This window comes from Mycetomoellerius zeteki, unplaced genomic scaffold, assembly GCF_001594055.1.
Source record: "Mycetomoellerius zeteki isolate Tzet28-1 unplaced genomic scaffold, Tzet1.0 scaffold592, whole genome shotgun sequence".
NCBI classification, from domain to species: Eukaryota; Metazoa; Arthropoda; class Insecta; order Hymenoptera; family Formicidae; genus Mycetomoellerius; species Mycetomoellerius zeteki.
The window spans coordinates 200,920-226,621 of NW_017257602.1; the positions used below are offsets into that span (position 1 = coordinate 200,920).

The following is a 25,702-nucleotide window of genomic DNA, read 5'->3' on the forward strand; positions in this document are numbered from 1 at the left end:
CAAATGATGGGGCAGAGTCCCCGTAAACAGCGTCCAACTCGGCTTTAATTTGCGTAGACGTATTGCCTTTTAAATGCAAGAATTTAATTATAGCATGATATTCAATTTTTTCCATTTTTACAAAATGACGACACAAATGATTGTCAAACAAGAACTGAACGTCCAAAGTGGCCACAATTGTCACAGATATCTTTCGTAAGTATCACGATTATAATACCAGAATGGCTTTGACGAGTAACGCTATCTTCATGGTGAGGCTCAAAACTTTTCAGACGACCCTCGTATATATTAAAATTGTACAGTGACTGTACTTGTATACTGTTGATACCAACTTATTTGGACGTTTCGGTTTCTTTCAAATCATCTTCAGCAAAATCGTGAATCATTACCGTAGATGTATTGACAATAGTTGGAAGATGTTGAAATTATGTTCTATGTGAGACCGAGGATGAGTATCTCTCTACTGTTAATTTATTAAATTTATTGTCCTCATTTTAAGAATGTAATGTATTAAACGTTTTGCATTCCATACATTAAATTTTTCAAATTTGACTTATATGCTCTTCACTTTCTTTATATTATTAATTGATAATTTCTGAATCCTAGTAAGTTTAATACTTCAATTAAGTTTATTAAAGTGAAATAAATTTGATTTGTTTTATGCTTATTATGAAAACTGCGGTTTTTCTATTAATTTTATAATATTCTTCAAAAGAAAATAATAATCTTGTTTTGAATACATAATAGTAAGTTTTTCTAAAATTTTGTAATAAGTATATCTTAAGATTATGATCAAGAAAATATTCTTTGCTAAGATAATCATTACTTAAAAGTAAGAAAATAAATTGAGTAATCATTTTTCTTAGCAATAGATTGATATTTATCTGGGTCAGTGTTTTCGCAAAATCTTTAAATGGGAGATTTTTGGGCGTCAGTGAGTAGGTACTGATTTTTTGGGTTTATAATTATGAATTGTTAGTCTTTACTCATAATTCAAGATTGTTGATCCATCATGGTGCATGGATAAAATATAAAAATTGTATAATTAAAAAACAAATTTTGATTACTCTCTCGGCGTTTAACACAGTTGAACTATCAACATAAAAGAAAATATATTTTATAACAATCGTTCATGACTTCCAATCGGAATTTTAAGATAACTTAACTTTTTTAACAACAAAATGTCAAATATCGTTAGGAAAGCTATTTTTTAAATATTGTACCTCAAATATTTTGGAAACTTGAGCGTTAGAATTTTTTTTACTTGCAGCATCGTTTTCATCATTCAGCAAAAATCTATAAGGAACACCTCGAACTTCCAGTTCAAAGTAATTTTCGGCTATGAATTAATTAGTGTTAACTTCTTAAAAAATAATTATTCAATTTTTTTAACAAGTGATTTATATAACATATTGAAAATGGCCGTATTCGACCAAAGCATCTTGGTACTTAAGGAGATCCTAAAGTCAACTATTTTACCGATTAAACGCAATAATTTTCGTAAAGAATTTTCATATGTATTACTTTTACAGACTTGGAAATTATTTTCCATTAAAATATACGCACTAATACTAATTTGATGCGTAGATTTTTATACCAAGAACGAAAAAAATTTTTGAAATTGAATTGTTCTTTATCATTACTTACAATTAGTTCAATATGACATCTATAACTGTCAAGTTGTAATACTTGTTTGATACAAAAGTTCTGCAATCTATACTTATGAAAAAATTGGAGGTTTCAGACTACTAGGCAACACGAAGAAACAACGTGGAATTCAACTTACATACCTAATTCGATACGAAAATCTTTTACGAAAATTTAGACGTATGTGTGGGTGTGATATTGATATAGTAGTGATGTCGATGACGCGTAAATTGTACCTATATGTGTTAGTCCTATCGAATCAATTCCATCGCAGTTCGATCTTCACTTTAGGATCTCCTTAATCCTAATCGGTATTTGTAGATCCAGTGGATCTGGATACTTCAACTACATTGTGAAAAAATGTTTATAATAAGTATTTTTTAGAACTTTACATAATTTTAAGTTACATAACTCTATTTTTTGGATTTTGACTTTCAAAATAAAAAAATTGTTCAATTACGTTTAACTTTAAGCAAAGGCATATTAATTTAAAATACACTGAACAGACGAATATTAGTTTAAAGAAATTTCGAAACCAATACCGATTAGGGTTAAAAATATTTTTGCGTGAATCTTACAATTTCCAGTTCAGACTAGGGCTCTAATTTTATTCCGTTTTTCGAAGATACGTGTAAACATAAAACGTTTATCCGTTTATATTCGCTTTCAAAAAAACGTTTACTTTAAGGTAAACGTTTACACGTTTAATTAGCACGTTTAATTAGCATTATTAGTGTAAACGTGTTTTCGTTTAAACGTATAATAGTTAATTACACGTATATTCGGAAAAACGTTTCTAATAAACGGATATATTAATTATACGTGTAAACGTATTTTCGTTTAAACGTATAATAGCGAGCCCTAGTTCAGACAAACACTGCGCACTGATTATCTATCAGTATTGAAAAACAGTCTTATAACCGTGTTCTGAAGCTATGAATGAAGCTGGATTACGTAATATCATAAATTAAAAACAGTTTAATAATCTGCTGCTAATAATCATCATAATCACAGAAATGTAATGAATTTGTGGAAAATATATAAGTACATATCATTCTAAATATCTGCAATCAAGATTTAACCTTCATGACGTCCTGATCTGAATTTCTTTAAATAGCATATATCTAACCACTTTCAATCATTAAAACATGTGGTGATATTTACATAATAATAACTATAAATGTTAGGCGAAAATGCTTATTACAGAAATGACAGACTTTAAAATTTCAAAATATATATTCATTTAAAAAATTAAATAATAAATATATGTTTTTTGTATTATCCATGCTTAAAGTAGTTACTTAAAAAGAAATTTGATCGCACTAAGAATCATTAGTATAGGCTTTAATGTTCCTTTTTTAACCAGGAAATAATAAATATTTTTTCCTCTCAGGTCAAACTGTGACGTTGATATTAAACCAATTGATTAATTTTAAATCAACAGAAAAATCATACTACATTAATAGCAGATTATTTATAATTAACGCTAATAAATATTGTAACAACATTCATTTTGTAAAAATATGTTTGTCATCTATATATAATAGATGACAAACATATTTTTACAAAAATTATATAACAATGTCTTTATCCAGCTCAGCGCAATGAAAGTTAAATAAAATTTTTTATTAAAAAATTTCGTAACCATCTTGATATTAAAGAAAGAAAAAAAAACAAAAAGTAGAAGGCTTGTTACTCTTACGTCTCACGTAATTCTTCCCACGAAATCGAACATTCACTCATGAGATCTCTTGAACACCACGCACGCACATGATTCCATTTGTACTGCTTTCTCTTCAAGGATTACGAGGTCCCTGGTGCTCCTGACGAAAGAGACCGTAAGAAAGCGAATTCACGCGCGGAAACCCGGAAGAAGCCAAGTTTTTGCTACACTATTTACACAGGGGCTATGTACACACGTTCTCAGTTCTTAATACGTCTCGGTCAAGACTAGTCAGCCGACCACACAGCGAAAGTCCTTCCGGTCTTCGTTGTCATCTATAACGATTATCGTTTATCGTTCTCCATTTTTCGAAGTAGTCCATTGGCCAAGTTTAATTCTGCTGCTAGAGCGACACTATTGATTATATCTTGCCGTCAGGAAAATGCTTAATCTTTCTTAGTCGATAAAATTCTTTCAGATCGATCGTCTTGAACGGCAGATGTTGGATTAAGAATGTCTTGTATAATAATTTTTTTAATAAATAGTTTGTAAATGATTAGGTCCGTTTTAGAAAGTATCGGCGATCTCTTCTTTTTATTTTTCCAAATTCCGTTTAATTGATTCGTGAAATCTCTGTTTGACCCGCTTCAGATTCTTCAAGAATTCTTCTATAAAAGAAACGAAGAAAAAATTCGAGAAGTAATTTTGGTAATATTTGCAAGTTGATGACTAGTTCATAAGTAACTGACTTCGTTAAATTTATGTGTGTCGTTAAATCCGTGATAGCCATTATAATGAGAAAATAGTCATTATTGGAAAATTTTTACTTTTTGATCGGTACGATTTAAAAATACCTTTTTTCTCTTAATGACTTGTCACATATACATATCTATTAATTTTTGTCTTGTTAAATCCACAATCATTACAATCAAGAGAGACATGTAGCAATTATCCTTCTTGAAAACGCATCGGGATCATCCATTTTTCTGATTATCGAAATCACGACTGATGATCCGGAAAAGTCTGCGTTTCCGTCATTTCGTTCCGTCGAGTCCGCGGTAGCCATCATAGCAACTGCTCCTCGAAGATAGATCAGAGCTACGCTCTATCGGGTCACAAGATGACCAACGGTCGTCGAAAAGATTCGTTTCCCGATGCCGCTGCCATTTGGTATCCACCGTATTGACCCATCTGCGGAGCAGTCAGTAGGCCGCTAGCTTGGACTGATGCGGGATAATACGGCAAAGCGCCGGGACTCGCGGCCGATGATGTCGATGTCGAACTCGCGCTGGACGAGCCTTGCTCTGTCCTTTCGTGTTGCTTGCTTGTGTCTGGCGATTCCGCGGGCGGTGATCTTGCGGGTCCGTTTCCACCAACGACACTATTTGGGCTGGATTCCTCGTATAGCTTGTTGGGCTCGTAGCTCGGCCGATTGTATTCTCCAATAGTGGGTTTCTGATCCATGTATAGCTTCGACTGCTCGAAGTATGCCTTCGCGTCTAAGTAAGTACGGTCCAGATAAGTCTTGGGATTGGAAGAATCCAAGTACTTAGGATCTGGATACATGCTCATTGCCAGAGTGCTGGGCGGCATATAGGCAGCGCGATATTTATCAGGCTCCATAGAATACTTCATGGTCATCGGGTCCACTGGTAACTATAACAAAAACAGGGAAACGTCTGACAATCCAAATATTATTTTTAGATTCTTACATCCCGTGGTAATCAGACCGAACATATATCTAATTAATGGAAATGGATCTATCTAGAAAAATTCTCTACAAAAAATTCGTCGAACTTTCGAAGATCCTAATAAAATTTAAAGTACTCCGTTATTAGTTTGCTATTAATTCGCCGATTCTTTGCCTGCTATACGTTGACTTTCGAAAAAACGAATACTGAAAATGCGGCATCATCGCGACGAACAAAAAGAGCAAGCGACAAATTTGACAGTCAACGCATTCGATTCGGTCGGCGCGCGCAAATCGCGAAATCGGTGGATCCGCGTCGCGACCCGGGCTGAAGATTTGTTCTACGTCGAAGACAACGATGCCAATGGCCATAAATTTCGTCACGTTGGGCCAAGCACGTTTGGACCAGGCTGCCGCAAGTTGAACTGAGTTGAACTGGGACCGGCCCGAGAGACCGGTGCTTAAAAAAAGAAAGAAAAAATAAAAGAAAAAAAAGGAGAGGCGGGAAGCAACGCGCATATTCCCGATTCTATAATTCGTGGACGAAGGAAGGACCGTGGCGGGATCCTTTGTCGGATCGTTAAGCGGCTTTGTCCAGATGATTTACATCCAGTCTTAGTAATGCTAAGTCTCTCCCGCCCGCTACGACCAATTGATTACAGCTTAGCTTCTCTCGCCTCGAAAGCCTCACTCGCTGCTATCCGCGAATCGCGTCCAGAAATTAAAAAATTCCTTCTCATCGCGCGACGTTGAGATATTCGCATAGAAAGTCGGTTTGATCGCGACTTCGATTCCAATTATCACAGTCGACACATGTATTTTATTAATTGAACGTTGGATGATTATTAGATGATTAATAGAGATCCGATTGAAACAATTTTTTTTATTCTTTTTCAGACGAAATAGAAAACGAATATTTGATTATGTGTCAATTTCAATCGAAATCAAAACTAAAACTTTCATATGCGAATCTTAGAAAAGTTATATGTATATACTTCTTCTTCATAAATATTATAATGTAATTATTAAAACAATTACGCATCATCTCATTCTATTGTAATACAATTCTTTTATCACAGTGATATGTTATACACTATCCGTAATATCATAATCATATTTCAATAATTACACGCGATTTCAAAACATGAAATACAAATATTTTTTAAATAAGTCTTTGGAAAATCAAGAGAAAATATTTTACGTTAAATAAATTTTAAGTAATAGATGTTTATTACAGCTTAATCGGTTTCGACTATGTTGCTAAAACTCTGTTTTCTCTCAATTTCGACTGAATCCTAATCGAAACTTTGATTTTTAACCGAAGCCGATCATAACCTAAACGAAAACGGAATTTTCAATCGGACTTTAATAGTTAATTCAATAGCGAATTCTTGAATTTTTTAAAGTCGGCTGTGTGCTCCGGAAATTTTTTGAATTAATTTGAAATACAGAATAATGTCAATTTCTAAATTAAAAAATTTGAAATAATTCAGCACCTTTTTTCAATATGTATGATTATTCATAAGTTAAATGATCAAAATGAACATATAATTATTTACCTAAATTATTTTTTAATGTAGCTTATTAAGTTTTCTCAATTTATTCGAAATGGAGAAATTATACGACATAAATACAAAAGTTCTAAGATGTATCTTAAAAAGTGCCTACTAATCATATAGCGCTACTCTTGATAAAAAATTGAGTCGAAAATTCCTCTACCATTTTGCAATTTTCGCAACTTTTTTTAGTTACTTAATGAGCAAAATGTATAAATCGGCGATGAAGCAACTTTATGATATCTTTAACAGCTCTTTAAGAAACATTTTTAAGATATTCCATTAAAAACTTTCCATTGAAAGATATTTTAAAGTTGTCTTATGTATCTCAATTTCACCCGCTTATTTGACAGTCTTTAGAAATTAATTTCACATTAACTATTGCGAAAATTGTAAAATGATTCAAGACTTTTCGACTCGAGTTTTTTATTAGGAATAGCGCTACATGATTAGTGGGCGCTTTTTAAGATATACCCTGTATGTGTGTATAAATATAGTTGTGTATATTGTGCTATGTCTAATTTTAAATATCTGCTTACGTTTATAGTTCTACATGTATGTCATTTGTTTCTTTCGTTTGTTATAGTCGTCTTCGTTATAGCCGTGATAGTTCATTCTATGCCGTCGTTGTCAGAGACTTAATTATCCAACGCGATGTCACTGTTAAAAAGGACAATGACACCGTACACTATTCGCCTCTGTTTTGGGTCACAAAAGACTGGTATTCTCTTTTCGCGCCATGTGTCGTCGAAGTCGTGAGCGAAGGAGAATGAGCACACTTTATTTTCTAAATGGCCTCGGGGCGGTGGGAGAGCACAGAGTGCAAGAAAGTCAACTCCCTCACATTGCTCCATTGTGCCGCAGCCCTCGATATTTCAGCCGCTTCAACATTTTGTAAAAACTTGCTTCGTTCGCGAGTCTCGAAACGTGATTCTGTTAAATTGTCGGTGCACAAAAAAGATTTGTTAAAACAATTAAAAGCTTTATTGAGTCAGCAAGATAATTTTCTATGAATTTATTTTTTGGATATATATAATAGTTACCATAATCGGCGAAAAGAATCAATTTCAACATTGTGTTTACTATAATTTAACTGACACACTCCCTTTTCTTCTCATTACATGATTAGCTGTAATGTGCACCTTGAAAAAAATTCGACTTTGTTAAATCGAGTTTATTAGGTCGTTGTTAGTTGTTAGTTATAAAGTACTCTTGAAACCATTCAATTTTCATTCCAGAAATTTTTTTCTACCTCTTATAGTTTTGAAGATATTCGCTTCGAAAGAGAAAAACCGATTTTTTTCAAAGGGGTGTTTCACCCCTTAAAAGTGTGTATGGGCACGTATAAAAAATACGTGTCGCTTATTTTTGTCTGGAGAACAACATATTAAAAACTCATCAAAATCGGAGTGTAATACTTGGGTAGGTTTACTTGTTAGTCACGTACATAAACATTTATACATATGCGAGCACATTTATATATAAACAGTTGAGGGGATTTGTCCGAAAATGCTTAATAAGTTGATTTGTTTTCTGCACTAGATTGCACTAGAACTCTCTTTCTCGCTTTCGACCAACATCAATCCATATACATCTCACTTTAATTTTCAAAAGTGTATTAGCTCAACCACAGAAGACAAACGTAATAATATTCTGTCTCTTTCTTTCTCTGATAACGCTTTTCTTCAACATACCAGTATCAGTGTGCTCTTCCTGATGAAGTGAACAGCAAGGTTCACGAAACGTTGACGTTAGCAATGAATAAAGATGCGGCGATAACTCGCAAACTTGTATATTTCTTTGTTTCTTTCTCTAGCATGTTATAGATTGTATTAATAAGAAATATTTTTCTTTACAATGACTTCTAATCTTTTGATATGAAAACTAAAATAGTTCTTTCTTTCTCAAGATTTTGCGATCAGATATTTTCGCGATGCTAATACGCCACAGAGAAAGGAAGAGCTCGAACTCGGCCGGGCGAAGATAACGCTGAAATTCTTCGAGCGTGCCGCTCGCCGCCGATGTTCGCCAATAATGGTCGCTTGTATCGCGCCGGTGCCTCGTTCCAGACGCGTCGGCCATTCAGCCGTTGAATGCAGAAATAACTAGCTATCTGTTTGTCTCCCGTAGCCAGCTGCGGAAATTCATACACAGACCACGGTCTCCGGTTTCTGTTTGCGAAGCCACCCGGGGGCTCCTTTGTTGCGACAGCGAATGCAACGTACCTACACTCATCCTCCTCTCTCGTTACATACCTTTCGCGTTTCCACCCTCATCCTTCCTTCTCCTTTCTGAATCCTCTTCATACGCGCGCGCGCGCAATTCTCTTTTTCTCATCCTTTTGCTATATTTACGCGACCAGCGATCTGTCTCGCGAACTCGATATGTCCAGCCGCCAATTGTCTTCAAGATAAATGGATTTGTGATTGTCGTGACTTTGTCGTATTGGGCAAAATGTCGGGTTAATGTCTGCGTTGAAATTACATCTGTACAATACATTTGTATTTGATGTAGAAATTCGGCGCGCAGTTCAAACGACAATAAATATGGTATATATGTATGTAGATATTTACGAGTTATTTGAATGTGTGTATGTAAGTAAACGAGATGATAAATCTTAAAAGCTTGAGATGTCGTCTACATTATATGATATATATAAATTCACATGAAATTATTTAAGCATTAAAGATCCAGCTTCGATCGTTATGGATTATTATTTCCTATTTCCTATATATTGATAATGTAGAAATATTTCGATGAAAAATTTAGCGACGGTTTATCATCTAGATCAAAAGTAATTTCGCATACAAAAACATTAAAATAAATAATATTTTTTTTATCTATGCTCTAATAGAAATATATGGAAATTATTATAAAATAATGACAAAAATTTCAGTTTTTTTTTATACAAGTATTATAGATACATACTTTAAGTATTCAAGATGATTTGTGTAAAGTTATATTGTGATGCAGGAAATTAGTTGTCCGTAAATAAAATACTTATTTGTTTTAAATATTTGTAACTAATCGGTGAATCGCAATGAAACTTTGCATAAGTCATTCCGAATATTTAAAGTATTTATATAAAAACATTTAAATTTTTGTTATTATTTTATAAATTTTAATTTATAACAATAAAAATAATAACAAATAAATAAACTATAAAAAGGAACGTACCTGTATCTTTTCATCTGTTATTATCTCTATGCACGTGAATGTCACAAACTTAATTAGGACGTTCAAATTTTGGCCAATAAAGGACAGTACAATAAAAGATTACATTAGTTTACAGTAAAAAAAAATGACTTTAAAATTAAAACTAAAATTAAAACAACGCCGTAACCCAAAAAAATTCCAGCACGTCAGGTGTTCAAGATAATTGAGACTGACTTTTTTAATGATATTTGCATTCTTTAAAGAAGATTAACATTATCTCGAAATTCCAATTAAAAGTCATGAAATATTATTCATTCTTTATAAAATGCATTCTTTTTGTCTCAATATTCTATTTTTCAGTCACGTTACGAAGGATTTAAATATAGAATTTTTCTAAGATAACAAATTTTCCGTTTATGACGATAACATTATATACAGTTTTTAATTTGTGGCTATACCCATATAACTTTTGTCTGAAGCATATTTCTTTTGGAAATGCGTTTTTTTAGATATTCGAAGTGGGCAATTAAAATGAGACACCCCGTGTGTGTGTGTCTGTATACATAATACATATGCATATACATACATATACATTTAATGAAATCTATAACGATAAATTATAGTGTGTATCAATAATCACGGCAACTAGATTATATATTTATTATATTTTATATATTATAAATATACTTATACATATACTTATATATAATACTTATACAAGTATAATCACTTATATAAAAACATTTACTATCTTAGAAAAATTCTGTATTTGAATCCTTCATAACATGGTTAAAAAATAAGATATGAAATTTAAAAAGATACATTTTATAGGGGATGAACAATACATTCATGACTTCTAATTAGAATTTCAAGATAACGTTAATCTTTTTTACAAACAAATATCAAATAACAAAAAAGCCATTTTTTTATATTAACCCTCAATTATTTCAGAAATTTAACGTGGCAGTGAAATTTAACTTGCGGCATTGTCATCAGCATCTAAAAATCTATAAGAAACAGTTTGTCTAATTCAAAGTAATTAAAAAAAGCGTTCTTTTATAAGTGTTATCTTCAGAGATAGTCTTCATAATCAGAAAAAAAAAATAGTTTAAACTTTAAATAGATAGGTGATTGTAACATTCTGTGCGCAGTTATTTTAAAAACCTTGATTTGAAAACGTAAAAAAATTTCCCCCAGAAATCCTTATACTTGATTTTCTTATATTCAAAATTTTCTCTTTGATCTATTATTTGTCCTCCCATTTCTGAATTTTTGTCCAGTTTTCGAATGTTTTCATACATTCTGTGGTCAAAAATTTTGATTCAGTTCTTTCTGCAGAAAAAATAGAAATTATTAGTAGGTCTTGCAGCTCTACGAGATTGACATACATTTTATCGATCAATCCGTTTTAGCGTTTGACTAGTGATTGATTATATATTCTTAGTCTTTTAGTTTTTTGTAAGTGTTATGTCTACTGAAGATAATTTAATGTTTAGACAATATTTTTAATTTCAATACATTTGTTTTAATTGCACTTATATTGTGCTCATTATTCTTTTTTATTATTTATTTTATTTTTCAGTTCTCTGATTCATTTAGATTTATTTAAACACGCAATATAGACAAATGAGAGTAATACTGCGCGGTTATTGGTGCGCCAAATTAACAATTTAATTTATTTCTATTACATACAACTTATTTGTTCGAATATGATTTGTTTCTATTACACAGTTTCTATTACACAATTTTTTCTTTTGACTGAAACTTGTGTCTCTTGCCTTGTGGCCACGCCCGAGTTGATTTCGGCAGCTCGATGAAAGAAAAGAAAACTGTTTTGTAAGAATCTGCTTTAATGTCTTTTTACATCGTACCTTTACACGAGTTGATTCGCAACAAATAAAATGGTCGGCTTGCACATCGGTTCGCACATGAACGAACCTATACCAACAACGTTAATGTTGCAACGAACAATAACGAACGAACGACCCGAAGGCCTCATGGCCGCGCGCATGCACTTCAAGTGGGCCTGAACAGCGCCACGCTAGCACAAGCAGCGCCATGTAAGGCCTTCGGGTCGTTCGTTCGTCATTGTTCGTTGCGACGCCAACGTTGTTCGTATACGTTCGTTCACGTGCGAATCGGTATGCAAACTGGCCATTTTATTTGTCGCGTACGCGAATCAACTCGTGTAAAGGTACGATGTAAAAAGACGTTAAAGCAGATTCTTATGAAACAGTTTTCTTTTCTTTCATCGCGCTGCCGAAACTAACTCGGGCGTGACCACAAGGCAAGAGACACAAGTCTCAGTCAAAAGAGAAAATTGCGTTTCACATAACGTAAAAAGGATACAAGGTCCTTCCCCTAACATTGGCCTTTCGAGCCGGATGAACCTTTGGTGTTTTCTATAAAACGTATCATGCACGTGAAGACACGAATGAGTAAGTTTGGTAAAGTTTGAATAAACGATAAAATATGTCAGGTTCTTGTATATTAGCTGCTGTGGCGGCGATAGCCTTAGGTTTTCGGTTATATCAGTAGGAAGCTTTTTGAGGCCAGCTCTCTTTGTCACGCCCCAGCCAGGAAGGCCCGTACCACCAGACATCTAATTGAGCTAGAGAACCCGGGATAAATATCCCGGGTCCGCAGGATTGTTCTCACTACGTATGTGGTTCCACTGATGAATCGATGTTAATTCCTGTATCTCACCGATGCGGTGTGCAACAAAGGTTGACCATAATCGATTGCACGATTGCAACCATGATAGTACAATTGTAGAATCCGTCCATAGATAAATGGAGAATATTTGACGTAAGACATTTCGATATCTTACTGATGAGCTGAGTTAGTAGCAATGCACCACATAACTCGAAGCGCGGAAGTGACAAACTCTTTAATGGTGCCACTCTAGATTTAGAGCAGAGTAGGCGTGTGCAATAGACATCATTGGCCACGTTCAGCAGAGAAATCTAATCAGTTAGCGCTTAGTGATTCTTCAATATAATCGATTCTTACACTTAGATCCAGTGAAGAACTGAAGGCAAGAACCAATCATATTAAAGAATCACAAGTGCTAACTGATTAGTTTTCTCTGTTGAACGCAGCCATTGACTGAAGTGGAGCGTAAATAGATGCATGCTCCGTATGTAATTTCGCATCCGAGAACCCATGTAGTTCTAGACAAGTATGTTGCTCTGTAGCTGTGATAAGGCTAGGAATGCGTGTACTATTTAGTTCCTGTAACTCCGTTTCAAAACGCTTTCATTTGGTATCCAATTCCAAGGGAATCGATTCATTCCAATCGAGCTTGAATCGCCAAAGATCCTGCATGATAGTCTTAGCGAGTAGTGTAATCGGACCCAACAGTCCCATTGAGTCAAAAATGAGAGAGATACGTAAAATAAGATACGTAAAATTTGCTTCGTAGGCGCCTCAAGAGGAGGCAGATGATTGATGGATGAATATTTGAATACGTCTACTCGGCAATCCCATGCAATGCCTAGCGTTCTTTTCTCGGAATTATTGTCGGAGGATAGAATTCTCTTTGAATAAATTCTCTTTGCTCGACGGAGGAGTACTGATCCTGGAGGCTGAGAGCATTGGATGACCATTTCCTAAGCTTGAATTTTCTCTCTTGCAGCAATGCAGTAATCTCCTTCTTGATGGATAAAACTTCTTCTGCTGAATCGGCCCCAGTGATGAGATCATCTACATAGAAATCTCGCATTGCTATTTGCGACGCTCTATCTGCATTGTCTTCCGCTAATTTTCTTAGGGCTCTGATTGCTAGAAATGATGCTGATGAAGTGCCATAGGTAACAGGCTTAATTCGAAGGTCTTGATGGGCTCGTCTTGGGACTCTTGCTAGAAAATATGTTGCAATGATGTTTGAGTTGAATCGACCAGAATTTGTCGATACATTTTTGTTATGTCGGCGGTGAGAGCAATTTTGAACGTTCGGAATCTGATCAAAATGGAAAAAAGATCTTCTTGCAATGTAGGTCCCACCACTAATGAGTCGTTTAGAGATAGCTCGGTCGTAGTTTAGCACGAGCCGTCAAACACTACCCGGAACTTCGTAGTGGAACTCGTTTCATTTCGTACAGCATGGTGTGGGAGATAAAAGACTAGAGATCTTGGGCTTGGCATCGTATGAATGTTCACCTCCTTCATGTGGTCCAAATGTATGTATTCATCCATGAACTTCTTGTATTCGTCATACATACGGGGTTAAGCGATGAGCCGTTTCTCCAAAGATTTGAAACGTCTTAGAGCGATGTCCTTGGATTCTCTCAAGTCGTTTAGTTTGTCTTGCTTTATTGGCAGTTTGACGATAAAACGCCCTTCCTTATTGCCTTATGCCTTTCAGGTCTGGTTATGTCACTTGGTGTGACCCCGAAATTATCCATACAAAATGTGTCTTGCAATGTCGGCTGAGTTTTTGATTATTTAATCTGACCTGTACAAATGAGCCTCCAGAAGGACTTGGCTCCTATTAAGATATCAATGCCAGCTGGTATGTTAAAATTGGGATCAGCGAGTTTTATATGTTTTGGAACCGACACACTTTGCATGGGTATGAAATGTTGAGGTAAATGCTGTGTTATTTTTTGAAGTACAATACAATCCATTTTTTCGCAGAAATTATTAAAACGCGATTTGACGCAGAAACTGACTACTGTATTAGTGTGAATCACTCCATCCATGACTCCCGTCACTGCAATATCAATAGGTCGCTCTTCAAGCTTCAATCGATTGGCTAATTCTTTCGTTATGAAATTCATTTGGGAGCCGCTGTCAAGTAATCCTTGACATAAATGAATTTAATTATTGGAATCATATACATTGATGTCCGCGGTGGATAGTAAAATATTTAAAGAGCGATGACCTAACGTGCATTGTGTGGTGACGGGGAGCAGAGGATTAGTAACTTGACTCGTTGATTGCGTGTTTGATCCAGATTGATCGGAATTGTTTGAAACATTTATATGTAGCAAGGTATTATGTTTCTTGCTGCATTTTCGGCAAGTACTTGAATTGCATGCTTGGTGTGTGTTTGATCTCAAACAGTTAAGACATAAGCGCGCATTTTTCGCGGCCTTAACTCTATCTTCGATAAATTGAGGACTAATAAATTGAGGAATTCTTTACGATAATATATTGAATGATTTTACATACAGTACAAGAAAGATTGGATGTAGCGACGTTAGTGACAGACGTGGATTTTGAATTGTTGTCATGCTTTGGCATGGTGTTACTTGTTGAGCTATTGTGAGCTCTACCATGTACTGATTCCAAGGCTTGACATCGGAAAGTCAAAAATTCTATTAAGGTTTCTAAATCCGACAGGTCTTTTTCCTTGATACTTACTTAATTCCCACGCCTTGCTGGTGGCTACATCCAATTTGCAAACGATAAGATAAACAATTACGTCATCCTAATAATCACTGGGCCTTTTGAGGGCCTTAAGCGCGTGCAAATGTTTAACAATGTCTATTAATTCGTGAATCATGTTGTGATTTTCCTTACGTACAGCTGGTACTTCAAATAAGGCGCGAACATGCTTTTGAAGAAGCCATCTTTGATTGATCGAAACGTTCTTTGACAGCCGTCCATGCCTCATTGGTAATTAGCTGCTGTGGTCTCTATAGACTTTATTATGTCGGTGGTAGTATCCTTTAAGGAGAATCTCAAGTAGTGAAATTTTTCAATTTCAGCCAAGCCTTCGTTTAAATGGATTAGCTTTTTGAAAGTATCCCTGTAAGAATACCAATCATCGTATGTACCTGCAAAAACTGGTAAATCTATTTTTGGTAATTTGATACGCGTTTCCCTCGAGCTAACCGTGTGCCTGTTATTTTGGGATGAATTTGACTGAGATGCGCTATTATCCATTCGCTCAATAAGAGCCGTATAACGAACCATTAATTGGAAATAGGGACCTTCGAAACTTTCGCGCTGTTGCGTTTGCTGTTCATGAATAGCCTTTTTGTCGGTGATCGAGGGATCTGCGTTTTCAAGAATTTCTATGATTGAGCTTCAAAATGGGCTCGTAATTCCAATAATCTTTGCTTACGCTCAGTAAGATCGTGTCGCGAACCGCTGATATCGAAGCCATCGATGAAGGTTTTTAGCCATGTGATCGCGGATCTTATGTGAGCTCTCTTGTTTTTCGCATCTGATAAGGTGAGTGCATTCATTGCGAAATGCTAAATGTAATGCGTGATATTGACTGCGTTGCAATGCAAAATCGTTACAATGTGACAACGTGGCAGCCTAGCCAATGAAATTGAAAATTCTATGAAAATATAAATGGCCTTGCATGCAAGAATCTAGAATCTTCGAAAAATATAAAATGGCAACTCTTGTGAGCGGAAGTGGTAAATTTATTGAACGTACAATATGGCAACTCTTGTGAGCGAAACCTATGAACAAAATATGACGTAACTTGCGAACGAAAGTAAAGACCTCCATGTTTCGATGGTTCTTTGAATATGATATTCTTAATGACAATATTGTGATCATAAAGAATGCTCTTACCTCACAATGTGTAGCTGAGATAACATTTGAGATTACTTACTGCGTGCGATTGAGATGCTTATATTGCATCACCTTTGCAACGGATATTCATGCATGTGATACCTACGTATTCGTACGAACCTGTGTCCGTAATATCCATAAAATCATGGAAATATGTGAAAACTTGTGGAAATCCGTGGAAATCCGTGGAAATCCGGCTCGAAGGACCAATGCTTTCATTATGTGTAACACATAACGCAAAAAGGACACAAGATCCTTCCCCTAATATATCCCCTAACAATTTCTATATACATTTTTTTAATTGGTACTTATATCTCTTTTTTACGCCTAGAGGTAGTGTGGCGTTGACATGCGGCATACACGTTAATCACTCGAAAGAATTATTGACTTACCGGAGGTGTTGACCCGATACTAGACATGAGACCAGATGCAGCCGATTGTTGTGCAGCCGCTGCTGCGGCTGCAGCCATGCTAGCCGCCGAGAGCGAGCCGTAAGCCGCGGCGGGGGGGTAATAGGAGCCCATTGCAGCCTGTCCCATGCTGCTGGCCATTCCTGTAAAATAATGACGATGTTTATGAATAAGATGCTTTGACGACTTTGGTAACTTGAATGTTAATTACCAATTCGCGCGCGGGATGCTAATTGTACTGGAAATAAAAGTAATAATTTGGCTCCATCTGGTAATTAAGAGATCTTTGACCACCAACACCATTCAGATCCAGCGTTAAACTATAGGTCCCATATATCACTGTATATATGTACTTCAACACGCCAACACTTAATTTGTGGCTTTATATCAAATAGTTGATATAAATTCATTGTTGGTAGGCAATTTAAGATTATAGTTGAAGTGGAGTTCTACTTGTCTATTGTTTCTTTGGGATTTTCATTTTCTTATGTTTAATGTCATATTAATGTTCGGTTTCATTTGATACAAAGTAATAATATGCATATATGTCGTATATGGGGTTCTAAAAGTGTTGAGCGGAGAGCACCAGAAGAAAATAGACGATCGATGATTTAGTGAATAGTAATTGATGATTTTTCAGCTAAGAGAAGAGTCACTTTCTTTCGAGACTCGACAATGATCGCTAATATCATCCGCCATATTTTCGGTGAAGATTGATATTTGGTTCTACCGTCTCTGACAGCGCGTCTCTTTTTCTACCGTTTTGTACGTTTTGCATAGTATTGCTTTCGAAGATCTTCTATTGAATAGAATCGGAAATTCTGTACATCCAACTGAAAATACTAAAATCCAAAGTAAGAAAAAAATAGCAAAGTCTATTAAACGGTCTAGTTGTAAAATATAGTCTTATCATGAGAACTAGAAATTCTGCTTGGTTTTATAAAAATGCGTTCAACTATATACGTGTCATTGGTATAATAAAACCATTTTTCTCAATGCATTTTTTAGAAATTTTTGAAAAACATTTTTTGACATGGCAAAATATTTTTTAGAAGTCTAAAAGATATCTTTTTGTCTATCTAGATATCAAATAATTATTTTTTTATAATAGCCTCGCGTTGATATGTCTTATCGAAATTTTTAATTCGATCTCTTTCTTTTCGTTTTCGATCTTTGTTTTTTCAGTTCAATTGATGATGTTAATTAGACATGCTCTGTACATGGCATCTGCCGATTTTTACTTATCTCCTTCATTTCACCGACAAAATTTCGAGAACAGATGTTCGATGAATCGAGCTTGATACGCGCGAGTCCCCTCGGTTTGCAGAGATTTGTTTGCCGTTCCTGGGTTGCTATTGTCTTCATTGTTTCGCGCCTCGTACCAGATTACGTAATTTTGAATTTCCACGCCGGACGAAAGTGCGAGGGAGACGGAGTGTGATTACTAAGTCTAAATATTTTACGCGCGTCGTGACCGTCTCTGTCGTAATTCGTCGCATAATAATTCAAACGCAAACACAAAAGATTCCGCGGCACTACGTCGTTTTCTCGGCTCAGCGCATCTAGCTCTTCGTGTTTCGAAACTCGCCGGCTCAAACGGTTACGTAGTTTTTCACGAGACTCGAATAAAGAATAGATAAAGGAGTACACGTCGTATGTGCAGCGATACACATAAGCGTGTGACGATTTGATTATACATTTGTTTATTTTTTTTAAGAAAAATAATGTTACATTTTTAATTATCTTATCTTCTATTTGCTGTTACTTGTTGAACATATGAAATACTTGGAAATTTGAAAGTGTTTTTATAAAGAAAGAAAGCATTGAACTTTACTTTTTTAAACAATAAGAATCTTATTTTTAGACCGTATATGTGAGAACACAATCAATAAACTAGAAGCCTATACCCCGGTCGAAGTTAGATCTTTTAATGCTTTAAATAATATTTAATGTGCCCGCCGAATTTGGTTTTCCGGACTTATAAACGCAATTAAACTGGAATAATACGAACTAAATTAATTGACAATTTTTGATGCACGGCATCATATTAGCAAGATGTTAATGTGCTGAAAAACTGTAAATAAATTTATTGCGAAAAATATTATTTCGATCGGGAGTCGAATCCGGATCTCTTGTATTTCGTACGAGCGTCTTAAGTCATTAGACTACCGAGGTCTTAGTACAATAATTTAACTTCACGCATTTGACTGTTATGTCACCCATTTCTGGGTAATACATGAATTTTCGTAAGAACTTTGTCATCTATTTGTGGTTTTACCGAAGGGGGAACCACTCTTGAATTCAACCCATCAGAAGTCCGTTGAATTCTTCGAATTCCGATGAAGTCCGATAAAGTCTGCACGGAAAAGCCACCTTTGTTGAAGTATTTAAAAATTTAACTAGATACAGATGTGAAAATAATTTTGTTAGACTATCAAAATAATTATGTAGGACGCTCAAACTGATTGCTAGAATGTCACAGCTTTTTGCAGCATTGCTTATCATGCTTGAGATTTTTACGTAATTATTTTGATAGTCTATCAAAATTATTTTCAGATCTGTATTTAACTAAATTTTTGGATATCTTAGAAAAATCATTTTTTTGCGATGTAGTCTGGTGAAGTCTGCGTTATGATCCGGTAAAGTTTGATTTGGTAAAATCTGATGAAGTGTGATGAATTTTGTCAAAGTCAGATACCATAAAGTCCGACGAACTCCGATGAAATGGTCTCTTACTTCGAATCCACGTTACTTGCAGTGTTCGATCGCCTCGCACCGATCTCGTATGGACGTTCCTCTCGGCCTCCTGCCCCGTGGATAAACGCTGCAGTGAAAAAATTGATTGCTCTTAAATCTCGAGCACTAAATAGATTTCGGCTTATTCGCTCCAGTGCCGATTGAATCCGTTACAGCTGTTCGAAAAAAAGGCCTTTATCTCCTTATCCCTCTCCTTCAACTCTCCTCGTCATTTCTGGTGCAGCCTCTCTCTTTTTGGTGCAGTTTCCTCGTCCTCTCCATCAATCCCAAACTATCTTAATCCATCTCTTTTCTTAACAATTATTTTATAGACTTTCTTCCCTCGTCTCCGGTTGCCCTTCCTCCCAAATCACTTTTCCTATTAACTTTGTCACTTCTGATTCTTTTACTTTTATTCCTATCACTGGCACTTATCTCTATAATATTCTAAAGCATATAAAACTTACTTCCGTTGGTCCCTAGGACATGCTCTATCTTCCACAATGTCTTGCTCCTTTTCTCCACATTCTTAATTATTCCTTGTCCTCCAATATTTTCCCCTCTGCTTGGAAAAAATCCGTGGTAATTTCTATTCCGAAAAACAATAACCCCTCTTCCCCTTCTTCTTTTCGTCCTATATCTAGTCCCCTTTCCTATCTAAGTTGCTAGAACGTATTTGCTTTGATCAGCTGAACGACTTCTTTAGGAAGTCCAATGCTATTCCTGATTGTTAGTCCGGTTTTCGCGGTTCTCATAATATCACTACCGAATTACTCCATTTATTTGACACAGTGTTACGCGAATTTGACTCAGGAAAAGTAATCTCGATTGCCACCCTTGACTTTTCGAGGGCATTCGATACTGTCGATCACGAATTACTTCTAAAACTTTCCTCCTTTGGTCTATCTCATTCCGCTCTATCTTTTCTACGCTCTTTCCTTACAAACTCCTCCGCTCTCACGTGTCCTTCTTTATAACCCTTCCCCTTCCTTCTCACTCTCATAATTTACCATCTGGAGTTCTTGAAGGTTCCATTCTTAGTCCATTGCTCTTTACAGTATTTACTACTGACCTTGCCTCCGTCCGACTTAACTCTGAACTTTTCACATATGCTGACGACATTGTTCTGCTATACTTTTTTCAAACTATCTAAAACTTCCACCGCTGTTGCTGATATCAGGATCTCTGCTCGATCGTTGAATGGACCTCCTTTAATTCATTCCATCTTAACCCCTCCAAATCCTCTCTGCTTGTTGCAGGATCACCCTATTTACTATCCCATCTTTCTTCCTTTAACATCTTCCTTAATCAATCGCAAATTTCTCGCTCTTCCTCTATTAAAATACTTGGGGTGCATTTTGACTCCTCCTGGTTTTTTAGCGAGCATGTTGTGGTGAAGTGTCGTACAGCCTTCCTACGTCTTCGTCTTTCATATCCATTCCGACATATCCTCTCAACTTCACAGAAACTTCTTATTTCCCAAATGCTTATAATCCCTTTATTTGACTACACTGACTTGATATACATTCCAACTCTGTCTCAAAAACTGCTTACCCGTGTTCAGCGTATACAGAATTCTTGTCTTCGTTTTTCGTTTAATGTTCGCAAATACGATCATATTTCCCCTAGTTTTTCCGGTTGGCTTAATGTACATCAGCATTCTTTAAGCATTCTTATCTTCTATTGTTTTGTTTACTGCTCGAGCATTATCTTATCACGTTATTTATTAAGTAAGATACGCTTTCATGTATTGTCTCATTTTTGTAATTTTTATAATTTGTAATTCGTTTCGTTTTCTGGGAGGCGTAGTAGCAGCAGTTTTGCTGGTGCCTCACCATTTGTGTATACTCTGTAATTTCTTAATACACAATAAAGAAATAATAAAATAAGTTCGATGGGATAATCACTCTTGAATTCCGATGCACAATCCGTCAGAAGTCCAATGAATTCTTCGAAATCCGATGAAGTCTGGTAAAGTCCAATATGTAGTCCGGTAAAGTCCGATACAGTCTGGCAAAGTCCTATGAAGTTTGATAAATTTTGGTAAAGTCCGATGTAGTTCGGCAAAGTCTGGTGTACAAGCTGTCAGAAGTTCGTTTAATTTCTCATAGTCCGATGAAGTCCGGTAAAGTCCGATGTGCTACGCTAAAGTCCAACGAAATCCAATGAAGTTTGATGAATTCGACGGGGTAATCACTCTTGAATTCTGATGTATAACTCAGAAGTCCGATGAATTCCTCAAAATTGAAGACTTTTATGAAGTCCATGAAATCCATGACAGTCCATGACAGTCTTTGAAATCAGAAGTCCGGGTGTACATCTATTTTTTTACTATTTGGTTACTCCTTCGAGTTTTACTCTTCGGTTAAGATTGTTAAGAATAATATTACACACTCTCTCTCCCCCTCCCTCCCTCTCTCTGTGAAAGAACAAACGAATGAAAGAGAAAAACATTTGATGTAGTTCGAAAAGAATCTTTATTATTTGATTACGTTTCGATCTCTTCAAGGATTTTAGAGAAACTTCGTTTTCAATTTTAATGCATGCGTGTACTTTATCGTTACAAATCGACCTGATATCTCGGAGGTGCGGAAGTCAAGCGGTGGAAGGATGAGGAGAGCACGGAATAAATCCTCGAATAATTCCCTTCGGCGCGGTAGGGCTGTACTTTGCGGATCGTGTTCGCTCGAGGATTCATTGAATACAGACACGCGAGCGCATAAACATGTCGCTGGTTCATTATTTATCGAATTGTCTTAAGCTACCGCGACGTTATGCGAAAGTCCGCGGCTCACCGGTCACGCCTGTGGGCTGAGAGCACGTGACTTTGCGGATAACTCGCGATCGTAAATCCGTCATCCATTAAAAAAGGGATAACTAGCTCCGAAACGTGTCTGACCGATGATAAATTGTGAAATTTGGAGAACACATCTTTTCCACTAATTCTTTCTTTGCAACTTCTTTTCCGCAAATTATTAATATACAAAATTAATTTAAACGTTTGAAAAAGTTTTATAATATCTTAAAAATCTTTTTTCTAACAACAATCTAATTCATAATATTATTTCTTTATCTTATCAATTTCTTTAATCCAATTTATTATTCGATCAGGATTTTTAATTAATATAAGAATTAGCGATTTTCCGCGGTTGACGAATTTCTTGTCAAGGTACATCTTTAATTCACATCCCTAAAGAACGAACAACCGCGTGTATGAGTAGAAATTCGAGTCGACATTCCAACCTAATCAGCTGCTAATTTATTCCAACCACCTACACGCTTATGCGCGTGCCACTGACAATGAGTAAATACGGTTGAGAGGTAGCAGAAATAACTGAAAAGACCTGTGTACCGCCAGGAAAAGAGAACATAGGAAAGAAATTGGCGATAATGTCCTTATGACAAAGAGAAAAAGTGAAAGCATGTTTTTGCCTTTCTCTTAAAAATGTGCAGATGAGACTAGCATATTCTAGCAGAGATATGCCGCTTCAGCAAAGATAATAACCGGAAGTAAGTAATATAATAATGGAGCTCACTTTAGATCATGTTTAGGCGATGTGTAATTCGCGTCAGATTTCAGGATAGAATTCTATTTATAATTTTATGTGCTATGTAATAAAGAAAGCATTTTCAGATTCAGAGAACACGCACACACACACACAAATACATTGTATATACATATAATATATAGATATATAAAAAATACACACTTATGCATTAAGACGGCATATCAAATTACAAATGGAATTCTATCCCAAATTTGTTCCGCAAATTGTAAATTACCTATTTTATGCCCGTTTCTATTAATGTAGTTTAATTTTAATTTTTATTCAACTAACTTCATCTTTTTCTAGTTTTAAAAATTAGAAAACGGTGAAGATCAAGTTGAACTGAGATTAAAGTTAATCTAAGGTGATAGAAATGAACATAATTGAGTTAAATAATCAGCAAAACATAAAATACTTAATTTACCCATACTTACCCTTACTTATCATCGATCTCTGATAAAAGTTCATAAGATTTTTTAAGAACAATTGCTTCATACGTTTGGTTTTTATTGGTGGTATTAACAAACTAAGTTCCTTTATTAAAGACCAGAAGGACGACTAACCTAAGTGCTCTCGCTCTAATGGTGTATAAGATCAATTGTTAGAATTGTGACGCGTCCCCTACGTTGATTAGACAAAACGCTTATTAAAAATGAGAATAAATGAACATAAGTATTATATTAATAGAAACACTCAGTCTGTCATCATTGAATATAAAATCAAGCACAACCATGAATTTGATCGTTAATCTGATTTCAATGTAAGTTTTTAGCGAAGTTTGACTTATACATTTAATTTATAATTTTATTAATTTTCATTTTTGACTCGTTATTTTAGTGTAAAATTCTAACATGTACAGTATTTGAGTATCCGATAGAATACGACAGACAACATGAAGATTTTTAATTTTGACAATGGTTTAACGATGATTTGACGACTTGCGCTTTTACACATTTTTCTGTAACTTGTGAAGTTTACCGATTTGTGAAGTTCACCGATCATATATTCATACACTGAAGAGGACCCAATACCAAGGGTTGAAACGTCTGTACTTTTAATTTAATACATACTTTATATACATTACACACGACCAACTAGTGTCGATTCACATTGGCTTTTCTTTGTTTTAATTTCTTTTGCGAAAACATAAAATAATAATTAAAAAATTAAGTAAACTTTATATTATAATTATATAATGATAATAAAATAATTTTGATGATTATATCAAATATAATTTATACCTCTAATTTGAATAAAATTTCCGTAAAAAATTTAAATAAATACTAAAATTTTATAAATTTTAAAAAATATGTATATCTTGAAAATGCGTGTCATTTTATACATTCTCCGTTTAGGAGTATCTAAACTATGCAGGAATCTCAATCCGAACTTGAATAGAAACTTGTGAGGAAGGGATAGCTAAAAAAGAAAGGGGAGACGATCGAAACGCAAAGGAGATATAAACGGGGGACAAGAGAGTCTCCATGTGTCCGATAAATCGGAGATTACCGATCGCTTTTTGCAGGGAGAATGCGTGGGTGTCAGGATAAATTCCGGCCTTAATCGCGATATCACCATTGTCGGAATTAATAATTTCTCAAACGTAAAGGCGCTCGCGAAGGATATCCGTAAACTCGCCTACGCGAGCACGAATTACATGACGACGATAAATTACGTTATGTGGATACGGGTGCGTAATATAATGTGGCATGAATATTCGAACGCCATCGTTTCCACGCTGGATGTACAATAGCGGTAAGGAAACTGTGGTAATAAAAGTATTCCATTACTTTGCACAATAGATATTGCTTTCATCGTATATATAATAGGATGTTTCCCTAGGTTTGTATTATAGAAGCATATTTATTGATGAATTTTATCATTTACTTGATTTGCTTAACTTGTCTGATTGTCTATTTTTTTAGTAATACTGAGCCTTTGTGACTTTGAAATAAAACTTACGTAGGAAAAATAGTTTAAAATGAGATAAACAATAATTTAAATATTTAGTTTTTTGAAAATAGTGAATTAATGAAAATGTTTTAACATAAATAAGAGAAGAATGCCATTTTCGATCAAAGCCTGTCTTGACTCTTTGTAGTTCATACGTGAATATACATATACTCGTATGTAAATATTTTAATTATAATTGACAGCTTGCGATAACTCGCGATAACGAGAGTTGTACGGCTATTACTGTTATGAACAAATTAATCAATAAGAATAAATCTCTCTCTGAAACATGGAGTATGATCATTACGAAATAATTGTCTCATGGCAACGAATAAAATAATTTCAGTTATATATTTCATTCTTTTCCGTTATATAATCTTTATCTTTAATATTAAACTATTCTTCTGAAATTAAACTTTACATTTTCATGAAGAGAAAATAGCCCGAGTTTATTAAGAAGTATGTTCCTGAATGTAAACATAAATTTTTTGAAATACTTTGTTTTCTAACATATTACATAGAAGCAACAGCAATTAAGTCAAAAGTACCTACTCATGGAATGATTTTTATCGTAGCGCAATGAAATCAAAATACCCATGGAAATAATTTCAATTGTGTTTAAAGAAATAAATAAAGATCGGCATATTATACATAAAATGAATAAAAGGACTTTTTTATGATCTTCGGAGGCAGATATAAATATCGAGCTAATATAAATACTGGAGTTTAAATTAGTAAAATATTAATTGCAAGTTATTAATTAATTATTGATAGCTAAGAGTTGCATTTTCAGCTGCAGTATGAGT

General features: G+C 34.9%; 1 protein-coding gene and 1 long non-coding RNA gene across 2 annotated transcripts in view; both read right to left on the minus strand.

Annotated features, from left to right (window-relative positions):
* The window catches only part of LOC108728239 (uncharacterized), a 7,647-nt gene extending 4,687 nt beyond the window's left edge, over nt 1-2,960 (minus strand). The window contains exons 1-2 of the long non-coding RNA XR_001936882.1: nt 2,949-2,960; nt 1,665-1,666 (exon numbers count right to left, since the gene is read on the minus strand). This is a non-coding gene — a long non-coding RNA (uncharacterized lncRNA). The remainder of the gene's footprint in view (nt 1-1,664; nt 1,667-2,948) is intronic.
* A 1,463-nt stretch (nt 2,961-4,423) lies between these two features.
* Nucleotides 4,424-25,702, minus strand: part of LOC108728231 (transcription factor Sox-19b) — a 40,989-nt gene continuing 19,710 nt past the window's right edge. The window contains exons 4-5 of the mRNA XM_018456694.1: nt 16,642-16,802; nt 4,424-4,966 (exon numbers count right to left, since the gene is read on the minus strand). Coding sequence (XP_018312196.1) covers nt 4,424-4,966; nt 16,642-16,802 — 704 coding nt within the window. The remainder of the gene's footprint in view (nt 4,967-16,641; nt 16,803-25,702) is intronic.